Source organism: Salvelinus fontinalis, chromosome 2 (genome assembly GCF_029448725.1).
Source record: "Salvelinus fontinalis isolate EN_2023a chromosome 2, ASM2944872v1, whole genome shotgun sequence".
Taxonomy (NCBI): domain Eukaryota; kingdom Metazoa; phylum Chordata; class Actinopteri; order Salmoniformes; family Salmonidae; genus Salvelinus; species Salvelinus fontinalis.
In genome coordinates, this window is record NC_074666.1 from 29,668,172 (window position 1) to 29,683,922 (window position 15,751).

A 15,751-nucleotide genomic window follows, 5' to 3' on the forward strand; every position below is an offset into this window, starting at 1 on the left:
CTGGTACTGAGTAAATGTGTGGTTGTACAGGTTAGTCGAGGTAATTTGTACATGTAGGTAGGGGTGAAGTGACGATGCATAGATAATAAACAGCGAGTAGCAGCAGTGTAAAAAACTAATGGGGGGGGGGTGTCAATATAAATAATCCGGTGGCCATTTGGTAATTGTTCAGCAGTCTTATGGCTTGGGGGTACAAACTGTTAAGGAGCATTTTGGTCCTAGACTTGGCTGTCCAGTACCACTTGCCATGCGGTAGCAGAGAAAACAGACTATGACTTGGGTAACTGAAGTCTTTGATGATTTTTTGGGCTTTCCTCTGACACGCCTAGTATATAGGTCCTGGATGGCAGGAACCTTAGCCCCAGTGATGTACTGGGCCGTACTCACTACCCTTTGTAGCGCCTTACGGTCAGATGCTGAGCAGTTACCATAACAAGCGGTGATGCAACCGGTCAGGATGCTCTCGATAAATGCAGCTGTATAACTTTTTGAGGATCTGGGGACCCATACCTAATCTTTTCAGTCTCCTGAGGGGGAAAAGGTGTTGTCGTGCCCTCTTCACAACTGTCTTAGTGTGCTTGGACCATGATAGTTTGTTGGTGATGTGGACACCAAGGAACTTGAAACTAATGCTTACAAATCGGATCATAACTCTAAAAGTAGCAAAGATTCTACTCTGGAACTTTGATATGCCCATAAAGTATATTATGTTCAACAATATATTCAAAAATGAGCCAAATCAAAAATGCTATACTTTCAGTGCCTTCAGAAAGTATTCATACCTCTTGGCTTATTCCACATTTTGTTGTGTTACAGCCTAAATTCAAAGTGGATACATTTTATATTTTTTCTCACCCATCTACACACAATACCCCAAAATGACAAAGTGAAAACATGCTTTTAGATTTTCTGCAAATCTATTGAAAATGAAATACAGATTGACACCCCTGAGTCAATACATGTTAGAATCACCTTTGGCAGTGATTACAGCTGGGAGTCTTTCTGGTTAAATCTCTAAGAGCTTTGCACATCTGGATTGTACAATATTTGCACATTCTGCTTAAAAAAATACTTCAAACTCTCTTAAGTTCATTGCTAGACAGCCATTATAAAGTATTTTCAAGATTTCCAAGTCGATTTAAGTCAAAACTGTAACTAGGCCACTCAGGAACATTCAATGTCATCTTGGTAAGCAACTCCAGTGTATATTTGGCCTCTACTGGAAAGCAGACGGAACCAGGTTTTCCTCTAGGATTTTGCCTGTGCTTAGCTCTATTGCATTTCTTTTTATCTCAAAAAACTCCTTAGTCCGATGACAAGCATACCCATAACATGATACAGCCACCACCATGCTTGAAAATATGAAGAGTGGTACTCAGTGATATGTTGTTTTGGATTTGCCCCAAACATAATGCTTTGTATTCAGGACATAACGTTAAGTTCTTTCATACATTTTTTGCACTTGTAATTTAGTTCCTTGTTGCAAACAGGATGCATGTTTTGGAATATTTGTAATGTGTGCACGCTTTCTTCTTTTCACTCTGTCAATTAGGTTAGGATTGTGAAGTAACGACAATGTTTTGAATCCATCCCAGTGGCGACCCGTCATTCAGGGCAGGTGGGGCAGTACCACCTGTTTTGAGCCCCACATGTTTTGCATGTTGTTTTGGCATTAATACGTGTCATATATCAGTTTGCAAACAATGTTAAAAATATATATATATATATCATTGAGTTAATAAAGCCGCATGCCAACATGTTCTCTTTTTTGTTTACTTGATTAAGGCAGCTCCAAAATGCAGGTGTTTCAGCCTAGCTCAGTGCTTTCTGTGGTGGTGGGGCAAGCCAGCAGAAAATACGTAGCGTTGTGCCGTAATTGGCTCAGTGTTCTGACACTCATGGGGACACTATGTCACCGCCAAGTCTATGGTTAGACCTTGAAAATTCAAGCCCCTTTGGTGCTGCCATAGAGTTACATTAGAAGTGTCCATCCAAAAAGGCTCAAGGTCACAACAAGTTGGAAATCGCAAATTTAACAATGAGTGGTTTAGAAGGAATCAGTGACAGTGGATGTGTGGTCCCAAATCTGGTATTAAGGAGCTCTTTTCCAAGTTTAAAATGATAAACATTCAACATTGGCCATGCTGTCAATGAAGCATGATTTGTGCCGCGCTCAAAACAACTGTTAACTCGGAACTGCGAAAACTTGACTTCAGTGAGTTCAAGACAACTGGGAAGTCGGGAATAAACGAGCTCCGACTGGATTCGACCCTGTTTTTTTTTCAGAGTTCCCAGTTGTTTTGAAAGCACCATAAATCCAGAGAATGCCAGACTTTAATCACAAAATGTTCCCACAAAGGACCTCCGCGCCACCTTCCTGTTCAAGTGAGCACAGCACAACAAGGTGAGTTCAAAAATCTATTGTATGCTGCTGCATAAATGATGTAATATGCCAGGGAGATATGTATACTGTAGCTAAGAAAGTAATACTAAGTGTATGTTGTGTAGTAAGATTTAGTAGCCCATGTGCCTCACCCTAATAATTTGGTCTATTTTCCACTCTTAATTTCGCCTACTGTTCTGACTTGGTGGTGCACATGTAGCCTATAACCTGTTTTAGAGAAATGTAATCATTGAATAGTGTAAGAGGTTTCATTGTCTGCTTATATGCCCCCTTTATTTTTCCTACAGTTCTGATGTCACGTTTCTGACCTTATTTACTTTGTTTTGTCTTTATTTTGTTGGTCAGGGCGTGAGTTGGGTGGGTATTATCTATGCTGTCTGTTTCTATGTGGGGTTTTCTAGTTTGGCCTGATATGGTTCTCAATCAGAGGCAGCTGTCATTTATTGTCTCTGATTGGGAACCATATTTAGGTAGCCTGTTTTCACTGTTGGTTTGTGAGTGTTTGTTTCCTGTGTCCGTGTTTGTGCCACAAGGGACTGGTTTCGGTTAGATTCTCTTTGTTATTTTGTATTGTGTCATGTTCAGTTGTTTCTATTAAAACACGGACACTTACCACGCTGCGTTTTGGTCCGATCCCTGCTACACCTCCTCTTCGTCTGAAATCTGCCGTTACATCTGACTTGGTGTACGGGGGCAACACTATAAGAATGGCCCATGTTCTGAATTCTGTCACTGTACATTTCAAAAGTCTTATTGACCAAGTCCGTCCTATTTCACACATTAATGTCTTAATCGAAACTGAAGATGGCCTCTTATCCACTTATCCTCTTATGCCATAGTTTGTACATCTCAATTGTCATTAGAAACCACATTTGTTTAAGCAAGTCAGCCATATCAGCTACTGTATGTTTTTTTAAAGGTAGTAAATGAAGCTGAATTAACTGTTTCGCTGCCAGACAAGACTCCGCTGATATCCAGGTGTAGCAGTGGTAAAATGTTGGGACTTTTTTCGGGACAGCTTTATGTATGCCCTAACAGTTTGTGGGTACCGTTTGGCACCGTTATAGTGCAATTAATGTATTGTTTAGTGTTGTGTAGTGGCTTTAATGGCATGCATCCCACTTTATTTATTTATTGCCCCATCAAGATTTACATGCTAAACTCCCCACTGATCAATCCTTAGTTTTCTCCTATCACAGCCATTAAACTCTGTAACTGTTTTAAAGTCACCATTGGCCTGGTGAAATTCCAGAGCAGATTCCTTCCTCTCCGGCAACTGAGTTAGGAAGGATGCCTGTATCTTTGTAGTGACTGGGTGTATTGATACACAATCCAAAGTGTAATTAACAACTTTACCATGCTCAAAGGATATTCAATATGCTTTTTTACCCATCTACCAATACGTGCCCTTCTTAGCGAGGCATTGGAAAACCTCCCTGGTCTTTGTGGTTGAATCTGTGTTTGAAATTCACTGCTCGACTGAGGGACCTTACAGATAATTGTATGTGTGGGGTACAGAGATGAGGTAGTCACTCAAAAATCATGTTAAACATTATTATTGCACTCAGAGTGTCACGTCCGTCATTAGAATGAGACCAAGGCGCAGCATGGTATGCATACATTTTCCTTTAATTTTAAATGTTCCACCAAAAAACAATAAATAACTCAACGAACGTAAAGCTAACACAAAAAGACAAGATCCCACAACAAAAAGTGTGAAAAAGGGCTGCCTAAGTATGATTCCCAATCAGAGACAACGATAGACAGCTGCCTCTGATTGGGAACCATACTCGGCCAAAAACAAAGAAATAGACAACATAGAATGCCCACCCCAAACCACACCCTGACCTAACCAAATAGAGAAATAAAACGGCTCTCTAAGGTCAGTGCGTGACACAGAGTTAGTCCATGCAACTTGTTAAGCGCAGTTTTACTCCTGAACTTATTTAGGCTTGCCCTGAAGGGGCTAAATACTTATTGACTCTAGACATTTCAGCGTTTAATTTTTTATTAATTTGTAAAAATGTCTAAAAACATCATTTCACTTTGACATTATGGGGTATTGTGTGTAGGCCAGTGACCCAAAATCTCAATTTAAAAACATTTTTGATTCAGGCTGTAACACAACTAAATGTGGAAAAAGTCAAGGGGTGTAAATACTTTCTGAAGGCATTGCACATGTTTATATTTTTCAATATCCATTTTTATATTTTTCAATATTAATAAATGTAAATGTGTTATAAAAATCTAAATACTGCTCATATTACAGAGCAAGCAGTAAATCTTCATATGACACCAACTTTTGCTTGTAGCACCTACCGATGAAACATTATGGAGTACTAAAAGAAAAAATGTCTAAAATATTCCAAATTCAATTATTTATTTCTCAATTATGCTTTAATATACAAAGGTCAAATATATGTCAACAATAGTTCCTTCAAAGGACCTTTCTGTTGATAAAAGTTCGTGAGAATCCCCAAAATTATGGCAAAAATAAATAAAAAAGAGGAATCACCACAATATCCTCCACGGAGGGCAATCCAATACTCATTTCTTTCTCCAATTATATTCAGCCACAATAATGAAGCATAACTCAAGCAGAACCCTGTTTATTTCAAACTGAAAAACATGCCACCGTGCCAAATAATCAATAGATAATTATTTCCCTGACATGACTTCTGTCACGCCCTGATCTGTATCACCTGTCCTTGTGATTGTCTCCACCCCCTCCAGGTGTTGCTTTTTTCCCCCAGTGTATTTATCCCTGTGTTTCCTGTCTCTCTGTGCCAGTTCGTCTTGTATGTTTCCAAGTCAACCACCGGTTTTCCCGTTCTCCTGCTTTTTGCATTCTCCTTTTTCTAGTCCTCCCGGTTTTGACCCTTGCCTGTTTCTGGACTTTGTACCTGCCCTCCTGACCATTCTGCCTGCATTGACCACGAGCCTGTCTGCCACTTTGTACCTCCTCGACTCTGATCAGGTTTTGACCTTTTTGCCTGTCCACGACCATTCTCTTGCCTACCCCTTTTGGATTAATACACATTGTAAGACCCCAACCATCTGCCTCCTGTGTCTGCATTTGGGTCTCGCCTTGATACTTCAGCGCTTATCTACACACCCCCTACAGAAGCAACCATTCTGGCTTCACATGTTGAGATATGAGGATAAGGTGCTGATTATCTGAACACATTAACTGATTTCACTGCAGATGCCAAAGACACGTAACCACAGAAACGTTCCTGGGCGTCATCAAGGCAACCCATGCAGCATGAAAATGAGTGAGCTTAGTGCAGAGCTAAAAATAGCTCTCACGCAGTCCAGGGCTCCCAAAGAAAAAACCATCCAGGCAGTTATGATGTAAACCCCCCTCTACCATCATCCTCCCCAGCTAGTGTTCTGTCTTTGTTCCTCCTCCTCAGGCAGTCCCTGTTTCCCCCAGCCAGTCCCACATACTGTACTGTCTGTACTCCATCCATACTGAGCAGCACAATAGATTCACTAACTCCATTCACTGATGCTACACATAATCCATTAGAATTAAATTTAGGGTGGCCAGGTATGGGGTACAAGTTAAGTGCTAACTTGCAGATAATTACCCTTAAATTCATCATGTATCATAATCTCATCTATTCACAATGCGGCCCCCATAAGGAACTACTAAGCCAGTTGGTCATTATCAATAATGAGCGCTATGTTTCTTATCGCTCAAATTACACAGCTCCCAGGTGAATTGGTGAAAAAACTATATTCTTATCTACCAGAAGGAATCCTAACCAGATATCCAAACACATATAGGAACCCCATTCTCAATATCACATCATAACATAATTACCTGGAGTGCAAGGGGTTTCCACCGTACATTCTTGAGCAGGGCAGGGGCAGACGTGAGAGTGTTCTGAGGTCTCTTCTTCAGCGTGAGGATGACTCCGTTGGGGTCTTCTCTGAGGGCGTTCACCAGGTTCTTCAGCTGCCAGCCCACCTGCACAAATATGCCACAGTGGAGAGAGACAATACAACACACTCAGTAAGGCTGATGAAATACTCAACCAATCATGAACTAGTAAATTGCCGTAGCTAGTTACTGTAGTTCTGAACATCTCCTCTACCAACCATGTCTGAGATAATGACGCCGGAGATAATAACGGTGAAAACAACTGCACTATCATTCCAATACCCTACAGTACATTCCCATAAATTACAGTGCTTGGAAAATAATGGCGTCTGGCACAAAAACTGTTAGCTAAACAGTATGTGCTGGGAAGTGTTTCATACAATGCAGACAAAATATTGTTCCAATTATTTCCTTTCTTGACTGAACATAACAATTTTCAAAATTCTCTCCTATCTGTTGTTACAACGTTATACAACGTTATACAACGTTTACCAGATAGTGTTGCACCTCGTGCCGACCTATAATGCGTCACAAAGCATCAGCACCATGCTCAACTGGGCTCTGTCCCGCAGCAGACAGACAGTGTGCAGCTGTGCTACAGTGAGCTTGGTTCTGCTGATGGCAGTGTGCTCCCAGGCAGGCTCCAGTAGAGGCAGGGGAGCAGAGAAAGCAGGTCACGTCCCCCTCCCTCCCTCTCCCCCTTCCTCCCTCCCTCTCTATGCTACGCTGAGCAGAGCACCTCTCTCTCTTCCTCTTTGCTTTGTTCAGTTCCCCTCAACTCCCCCGTGCACTGTAGAGTGCCAATGTTAATAATGTAACTTATCTGTAAACAGGTTACATTATTCAACTCAGGGACTGGCATGGCGACATAGTCAAACTATAAAAAGACCAACAGATCCCTCTACACACACACACACACACACACATTTCTGTTTGTCCGAGACACTGTCTCTGTGTTCACACCAGCTTCTGTGCTTACTGGAAACTGCAGTGGTAGATCACACTAGCATGTAATAAGCTAGCTAGTCTCTGGCCCCCTGGTGTGTCAGTTGCAACCTTCTATTGGAGGTTCGCCCAGGCATATGACAGTTCATTGGCACATCCACTGTCTCATCCACTGTCTCATGTTTCTGAACACAGCATCATGTCATAAAATGTGTAATCTCTGTGATTGGTTGGTTGGTAAACTAGTTGTTTTGTATCCTGCAGTAAGACAGGGTACTGCAACCACACCTTAATAGTATGTCTTTGTTTGGGCAGGAGGAGCTATAGTGCCCTTTTTCTTTAAATATACATCACAAATGTGAAATTAGGCCTACTACAAATTGTCCCCTACCGAGCTAGGACACTGCCCCTGCTCAGTATGACAACATCACAAGTGACCTGATTAATGCATCCACCATGGTGACACAAACCTAAATAATTTACAGCAATAGCCCCAGTCCTCCCAGTCCATTGATTATAGTAGTTGTTAGTTTATAAACTCCTGCCTGCTGTTTTTATACTAAATCTCCATTTCCACCAGAATCATATTGACTGGACATGTGCATTCGGAAAGTATTCAGACCCCTTCACTTTTTCCATATTTTGTTATGTTACGGCCTTATTCAAAAATTGATTAAATCGTTTTTTCCCTCATCAATCTACACGAAATACCCAATAATGACAAAGCAAAAACTGTTTTTTAAAAATGTATTAAAAAATAAAAAACGTTATCACATTTACATAATTATTCAGACCCTTTACTCAGTACTTTGTTGAAGCACCTTTGCCAGTGATTACAGCCTCGAGTCATCTTGGGTATGAAGTTACAAGCTTTGCACACCTGTATTTGGAGAGTTTCTCCCATTCTTCACTGCAGATCCTCTCAAGCTCTGTCAGGTTGGATGGGGAGCGTTGCAGCACAGCTACAGTTGAAGTCGGAAGTTTACAAACACTTAGGTTGGAGTCATTAAAACTCATTTTTCAACCACTCCACAAATTTACTGTTAACAAACTATAGTTTTGGCAAGTCGGTTAGGACATCTACTTTGTGCATGACACAAGTAATTCTTCCAACAATTGTTTACAGTGTCACGCCCTGACCGTAGAGATCCTTTTTATGTCTCTTTTTGGTTGGTCAGGGCGTGAGTTTGGGCACAGCCAGGAGAGTATCGCTGTCCAAAAAAGGAGCTGGAGGCAGCAAAAGCGGAGCGGCGACGCTATGAGGAGTTGGCTCGTGGAAAAGTGCACGAGAGGCAGGCCCAGAATTTTTTTTTGGGGGGGGGGGCACACGGGGAGATTGGCAGACTCAGGTAGGAGACCTGTACTCCCCGTGCTTACAGTGGTGAGAGAGTGACTGGGCAGGCACTGTGTTATGCAGGGAAGCGCAAGGTGTCCCCAGTGCGCACGCAAAGCCCGGTGCGCTACATCACAGCTCCTCGAATTGGCCAGGCTAGAGTGGGCATCGAGCCAGGAGGGATGATGCCGGCTCAGTGCATCTGGTCTCCAGTGCGTCTCCTCGGCCCGGGGTATTTTATTTTATTTTATTTTATTTATTTATTTTACCTTTATTTAACTAGGCAGGTCAGTTAAGAACAAATTCTTATTTTCAATGACGGCCTAGGAACAGTGGGTTAACTGCCTGTTCAGGGGCAGAACGACAGATTTGTACCTTGTCAGCTCGGGGATTTGAACTTGCAACCTTCCGGTTACTAGTCCAACGCTCTAACCACTAGGCTACGCTGCTGCCGTATACTGCACCAGCCCTACGCACGTTGTCTCCAGTTTGCCAGCACAGCCCAGTGCGGCCTGTTCCAATTCCCCGCACTTGCCGGGCTACAGGGGGGATCCAGCCAGGACGGGTGGTGCTAGCTCTGCGCTCGAGACCGCCAGTGCGCCTCCACGGTCCAGTGCATCCGGTGTCTCTTTTTGGTTGGTCAGGGCGTGAGTTTGGGTGGGCATTCTATGTCTGGTGTTCTATGTTGTCCTTGTTTTGTATTTCTATGTGTTTGGCCTGGTATGGTTCTCAATCAGAAGCAGCTGTCTATCGTTGTCTCTGATTGAAAATCATACTTAGGTAGCCTGTTCCCACCTGTGTTTGTGGGTGGTTGTTTTCTGTTTTGTGTGTTCACCTTACAGGACTGTTCGTTTATCGTTTTTTGTTGTTTTGTCAAGCGTTTCATATTTTAATTAAAATAATGAACACTTACCACGCTGCACCTTGGTCCTCCTCTCCTTCTCCAGACGACGATCGTGACATACAGACAGATTATTTCACTTATAACTCACTGTATCACAATTCCAGTGGGTCAGAAGTTTACATACACTAAGTTGACTGTGCCTTTAAACAGCTTGGAAAATTCCAGAAAATGATGTCATGGCTTTAGAAGCTTCTGAGAGGCTAATTGACATACTTTTAGTCAATTGGAATGGTACTTGTGGATGGATTTCGAGGCCTACCTTCAAACTCAGTGCTTCTTTGCTTGACATCATGGGAAAATCAAAAGAAATCAGCCAAGACCTCAAAACAAAAAAAAATTGTAGACCTCCACAAGTCTGGTTCATCCTTGGGAGCAATTTCCAAACGCCTGAAGGTACCTGTAACGGTAGTCCTCCTCCTCTTCAACCGAAAAGGAGGAGTAGTGATTGAACCAAGGCGCAGCGGGTTGTGAATACATAATTTAATAAAGACACGACAAAACAATGAAGACAGAAAATGACCTATACTTGAATAAACTACAAAATAACAAAACCGAAATGTATAGACAGACCTGAACAATACGAACTTACAAATAACGCGCGAACAGGGAAAATAGACTACACAAAAAGAACGATGAACAAACAAACCGAACAGTCCCGTATGGTGCGACAAACACTGACACAGGAGACAACCACCCACAACGAACACTGTGAAACAACCTACCTAAATATGACTCTCAATTAGAGGAACGCCAAACACCTGCCTCTAATTAAGAGCCATACCAGGCAACCCTAAACCAACATAGAAACAGACAACATAGAATGCCCACCCAAACTCACGTCCTGACCAACTAACACATACAACAAACTAACAGAAATAGGTCAGGAACGTGACATAACCCCCCTCCTAAGGTGCGAACTCCGGGCGCACCAGCACAAAATATAGGGGAGGGTCTGGGTGGGCATCTGACCACGGTGGTGGCTCAGGCTCTGGGCGAGTTCCCCACCCCACCATAGTCAATCCCAGCTTACATCTTCCCCTTATAATGACCACCCTCCTATTACACCCACTTAATATATATTGTACCATCAAGATAAGGGGCAGCTCCAGGATAAGGTAGCGCAGGACAAAGAGATAGCTCAAGACAGAGAGGTAGGTCAAAATAGAGATGTAGCTCAGGATAGAGGGGCAACTCCGGACTGAAGGGCAGCTCCGGACAGAGAGACAGCTTTGGACTGAGGGGCAGTTCAGGATTAATGGCCGCTCTGGGCTGAGAAGCAGCTCATGGCTGGCTGACGGCTCTGGACGCTCATGGCTGGCTGATGGCTCTGGACGTTCATGGCTGGCTGACGGCTCTGGACGCTCATGGCTGGCTGACGGCTCTGGACGCTCATGGCTGGCTGACGGCTCTGGACGCTCATGGCTGGCTGACGTCTCTGGACGCTCATGGCTGGCTGACGGCTCTGGACGTTCATGGCTGGCTGACGGCTCTGGACGCTCATGGCTGGCTGGCGGCTCTGGCAGATCCTGTCTGGTTGGCGGCTCTGGCAGATCCTGTCTGGTTGGCGGCTCTGGCAGATCCTGTCTGGTTGGCGGCTCTGGCAGATCCTGTCTGGTTGGCGGCTCTGGCAGATCCAGTCTGGTTGGCGGCTCTGGCAGATCCTGACTGACGAATGGCTCTAGCGGCTCCTGACTGACTAACGGCTCTGACGGCTCGGGACAGACGGGCGGCTCTAATGGCTCGGGACAGACGGATGGCTCAGACGGCGCTGGGGAGACGGATGGCTCAGACGGCGCTGCGGAGACGGATGGCTCAGATGGCGCTGCGGAGACGGATGGCTCAGACTGATCCTGTCTAGCGGAAGGCTTTGGCTGCTCCTGTCTGGTGGAAGGCTCTAGCGGCTCCTGTCTGACGGAAGGCTCTAGCGGCTCCAGTCTGGCGGAAGGCTCTGTAGGCTCATGGCAGACGGGCGGCTTTGCAGGCTCAATGCAGACGGGCGGTTTTGAAGGCTCAATACAGACGAGCAGTTCAGGCGCCGTTGGGCAGACGGCAGACTCTGGCCGGCTGAGACGCACTGTAGGCCTGGTGCGTGGTGCCGGAACTGGAGGCACCGGACTGGATACACGCACTTCAAGCCTAGTGCGGGGAGCAGGGACAGGGCACACTGGACTCTCAAAACGTACTATTTGTCTGGTGCGTGGTACCGGCACTGGTGGCACCGGGCTGAGTGCACGCACATCAGGACGAGTACGGGGAGAAGGAACAGTGTGTACAGGGCTCTGGAGACGCACAGGTAGCTCAGTGCGTGGTGCCGGAACTGGAGGCACTGGACTGGAGACACGCACCATAGAGAGAGTGCGTGGAGGAGGAACAGGGCTCTGGAAACGCACTGGAAACCTGGTGCGTGGTGTAGGCACTGGTGGTACTGGGCTGGGGCGGGGAGGTAGTGCCGGAAATACCGGACCGTGCAAGCGTACTGGCTCCCTTGAGCACCGAGCCTGCCCAACCTTACCTGGTTGAATGCTCCCCGTCGCCCGCCCAGTGCGGAGAGGTGGAATAACCCGCACCGGGCTATGTAGGCGAACCGGGGACACCATGCGTAAAGCTGGTGCCATGTAAGCCGGCCCAAGGAGACGTACTGGTGGCCAGATATGTAGAGCCGGCTTCATGGCACTTGGCTCAATGCTCAATCTAGCCCTACCAGTGCGGGGAGGTGGAATAACCCGCACTGGGCTATGCACACGAACAGGAGACACCGTGCGCTCTACTGCGTAACACGGTGTCTGCCCGTACTCCCGCTCTCCACGGTTAGCCTGGTAAGTGGGCGCAGGTCTCCTACCTGCCCTTGGCCCACTACCTCTTAGCCCCCCCCAAGACATTTTTGGGTAGTACTCACGGGCTTTTCGGGCTTCCGTGCTAGACGCGTCCCCTCATAACGCTGGTTCCCTTCTCCGGTTTCCTCTGCTCTCCTCAGTGCCTCCAGCTGTTCCCATGGGAGGCGATCCCTTCCAGCCAGGATTTCCTCCCATGTGTAGCAACCTTTACCGTCTAAAACATCCTCCCAAGTCCATTCCTCCTTCTTGCGCTGTCCCTTCCTCCCTCTACACCGCTGCTTGGTTCTGGTTACGTGGTGGGTGGTTCTGTAACGGTAGTCCTCCTCCTCTTCAACCGAAAAGGAGGAGTAGTGATTGAACCAAGGCGCAGCGGGTTGTGAATACATAATTTAATAAAGACACGACAAAACAATGAAGACAGAAAACGACCTATACTTGAATAAACTACAAAATAACAAAACCGAAATGTATAGACAGACCTGAACAATACGAACTTACAAATAACGCGCGAACAGGGAAAATAGACTACACAAAAAGAACGATGAACAAACAAACCGAACAGTCCCGTATGGTGCGACAAACACTGACACAGGAGACAACCACCCACAACGAACACTGTGAAACAACCTACCTAAATATGACTCTCAATTAGAGGAACGCCAAACACCTGCCTCTAATTAAGAGCCATACCAGGCAACCCTAAACCAACATAGAAACAGACAACATAGAATGCCCACCCAAACTCACGTCCTGACCAACTAACACATACAACAAACTAACAGAAATAGGTCAGGAACGTGACAGTACCACATTCATCTGTACAAACAATGGTACGCAAGTATAAACACCATGGGACCACGCAGCCGTTATACCGCTCAGGATGGAGACGCGTTCTGTCTCCTAGAGATGAGCGTACTTTGGTGCGAAAAGTGCAAATCAATCCCAGAACAACAGCACAGGACCTTGTGAAGATGCTGGAGGAAACAGGTACAAAAGTATCTATATCCACAGTAAAACGAGTCCTATATCGACATAACCTGAAAAGCCGCTCAGGAAGGAAGATGCCACTGCTCCAAAACCGCCATAAAAAAGCCAGACTACGGTTTGCAACTGCACATGAGGAAAAATATCGTACTTTGGAGAAATGTCCTCTGGTCTGATGAAAATGTGTCCATAATGACCATCGTTATGTTTGAGGGAAAAAGTGGGAGGCTTGCAAGCTGAAGAACACCATCCCAACCGTGAAGCACGGGGGTGGCAGCATCATGTTGTGGGGGTGATTTGCTGCAGGAGGGACTGGTGCACTTCACAAAATAGATGGAATCAATCCTGAGGGGAAATTATGTGGATATATTGAGGCAACATCTCAAGACATCAGTCAGGAAGTTAAAGCTTGGTCGCAAATGGGTCTTCCAAATGGACAATGACCCCAAGCATACTTCCAAAGTTGTGGCAAAATGGCTTAAGGACAATAAAGTCAAGGTATTGGAGTGGCCATCACAAAGCCCTGACCTCAATCCCGTAGAAAATGTGTGGGCAGAACTGAAAAAGCACGTGCGAGCAAGGAGGCCTACAAACCTGACTCAGTTACACCAGCTCTGTCAGGAGGAATGGGCCAAAATTCACCCAACTTATTGTGGGAAACTTGTGGAAGGCTACCCGAAACGTTTGACCCAAGTTAAACAATTTAAAGGCAATGCTACCAAATACTAATTGAGAGTATGTAAACTTCTGACCCACTGGGAATGTGATGAAATAAATAAAAGCTGAAATAAATAATTCACTCTACTATTATTATTACATTTCACATTCTTAAAATAAAGTTGTGATCCTAACTGACTTAAGACAGGGAATTTTTACTAGGATTAAATGTCAGGAATTGTGAAAAACTGAGTTTAAATGTATTTGGCTAAGGCGTATTTAAACTTCCAACTTCAACGTTATTTTCAGGTCTCTCCAGAGATGTTCGATCGGGCTCTGGCTGGGCCACTCAAGGACATTCAGAGTCTTGTCGCGAAGCCACTTCTGTCTTGTCTTGGCTGTGTGCTTAGGGTCGTTGTCCCGTTGGAAGGTGAACCTTGGCCCTAGTATGAGGTCCTGAGCGCTCTGGAGAAGGTTTTCATCAAGGATCTCTCTGTACTTTGCTCCGTTCATCTTTCCCTCGATCCTGACTAGTCTCCCTGTCCCTGCCGATAAAAGAAATCTCCACAGCATGATGCTGCCACCACCATGCTTCACCGTAGGGATGGTACTGGCCAGGTGAGGAGCGTTGCCTGGTTTCCTCCAGACGTGACGCTTGACATTCAGGCCAAAGAGTACATTTTGGTTTCATCAGACCAGAGAATCTTGTTTCTCATAGTCTGAGAGTCTGAGAGTCCTTTAGGTGCCTTTTGGCAAACTCCAAGCGGGCTGTCATGTGCCTTTTACTGAAGAGTGGCTTCCATCTGGCCATTGATTGTCTTCTAGAAGGTTCTCCCATCTCCACAGAGGAACCCTGGAGCTCTGTCAGTGACCATCGGGTTCTTGGTCACCTCCCTGACCTTAGTGGTTCCAAACTTTGATTTAAGAATGATGGAGGCCTCTGTATTCTTGCTCTAGACATTTTTGGTACCGTTCCCCAGATCTGTGCCTTAACACAATCCTGTCTCGGAGCTCTACGGACAATTCCTTCCACCTCATGGTTTGGTTTTTGCTCTGACATGTTCTGTTAACTGTGGGAACTTATATAAACAGGTGTGTGCCTTTCCAAATAATGTACAATCAATTGAATTTACCACAGGTTGACTCCAATCAAGTTGTAGAAACATCTCAAGGATGATCAATGGAAACAGGACGCACCTGAGCTCAATTCCGAGTCTCATAACAAAGGGTCTGAATACTTGTGTAAATAAGGTTTTTATGTTTTATTTTTTTATTACAGTTTTTTACGATTGCTTACACACTAAAATGTAACTTTTCCCACAATTAGCAAAACCTTACACTCAAGGAGCAAAACACAAGGCTAGATTTGCACAACTGTAAGCACATTGTCAGCTTCACACTATTTGCAAAACATAACACACAGTGATTTGCAAAACACTAAACACACTTGTATACATCAGACACAGAAGTATATCATGATGTCACTTCCTTGCAATTCCAAAGCACTGACCACACCAATTACCACACCTATGAGCCAATCTGTTAAACACAGCCATCAGGTGCACAAACACATGATTGCTAAATTGTAGACACACCAATCAGGTTTAAGCACTATAAAAATGCAACAGGTAGGTTCACCTGCCTTCAACCAAAATGGAAGGAGTCAGAAGAAGAGTGAGGGTGAGAGGAGGAGTACACAGAGAAGGAGGTAGAGGAAAAGGCAGAAGCCGAGCCAGAGGTCGAGGAAGACCTGAAGCAGGAGGAGAACGTGCACAAAGAAGAGGACCAAACTTATCAAATG

General features: G+C 45.0%; 1 protein-coding gene across 2 annotated transcripts in view; it reads right to left on the minus strand.

Annotated features, from left to right (window-relative positions):
- Nucleotides 1–15,751, minus strand: part of LOC129815918 (connector enhancer of kinase suppressor of ras 2-like) — an 89,616-nt gene that overhangs the window by 43,948 nt on the left and 29,917 nt on the right. For both annotated transcript variants that reach the window (XM_055870142.1, XM_055870133.1), the window contains exon 9: nt 6,234–6,380. In XM_055870142.1, coding sequence (XP_055726117.1) covers nt 6,234–6,380 — 147 coding nt within the window. The remainder of the gene's footprint in view (nt 1–6,233; nt 6,381–15,751) is intronic.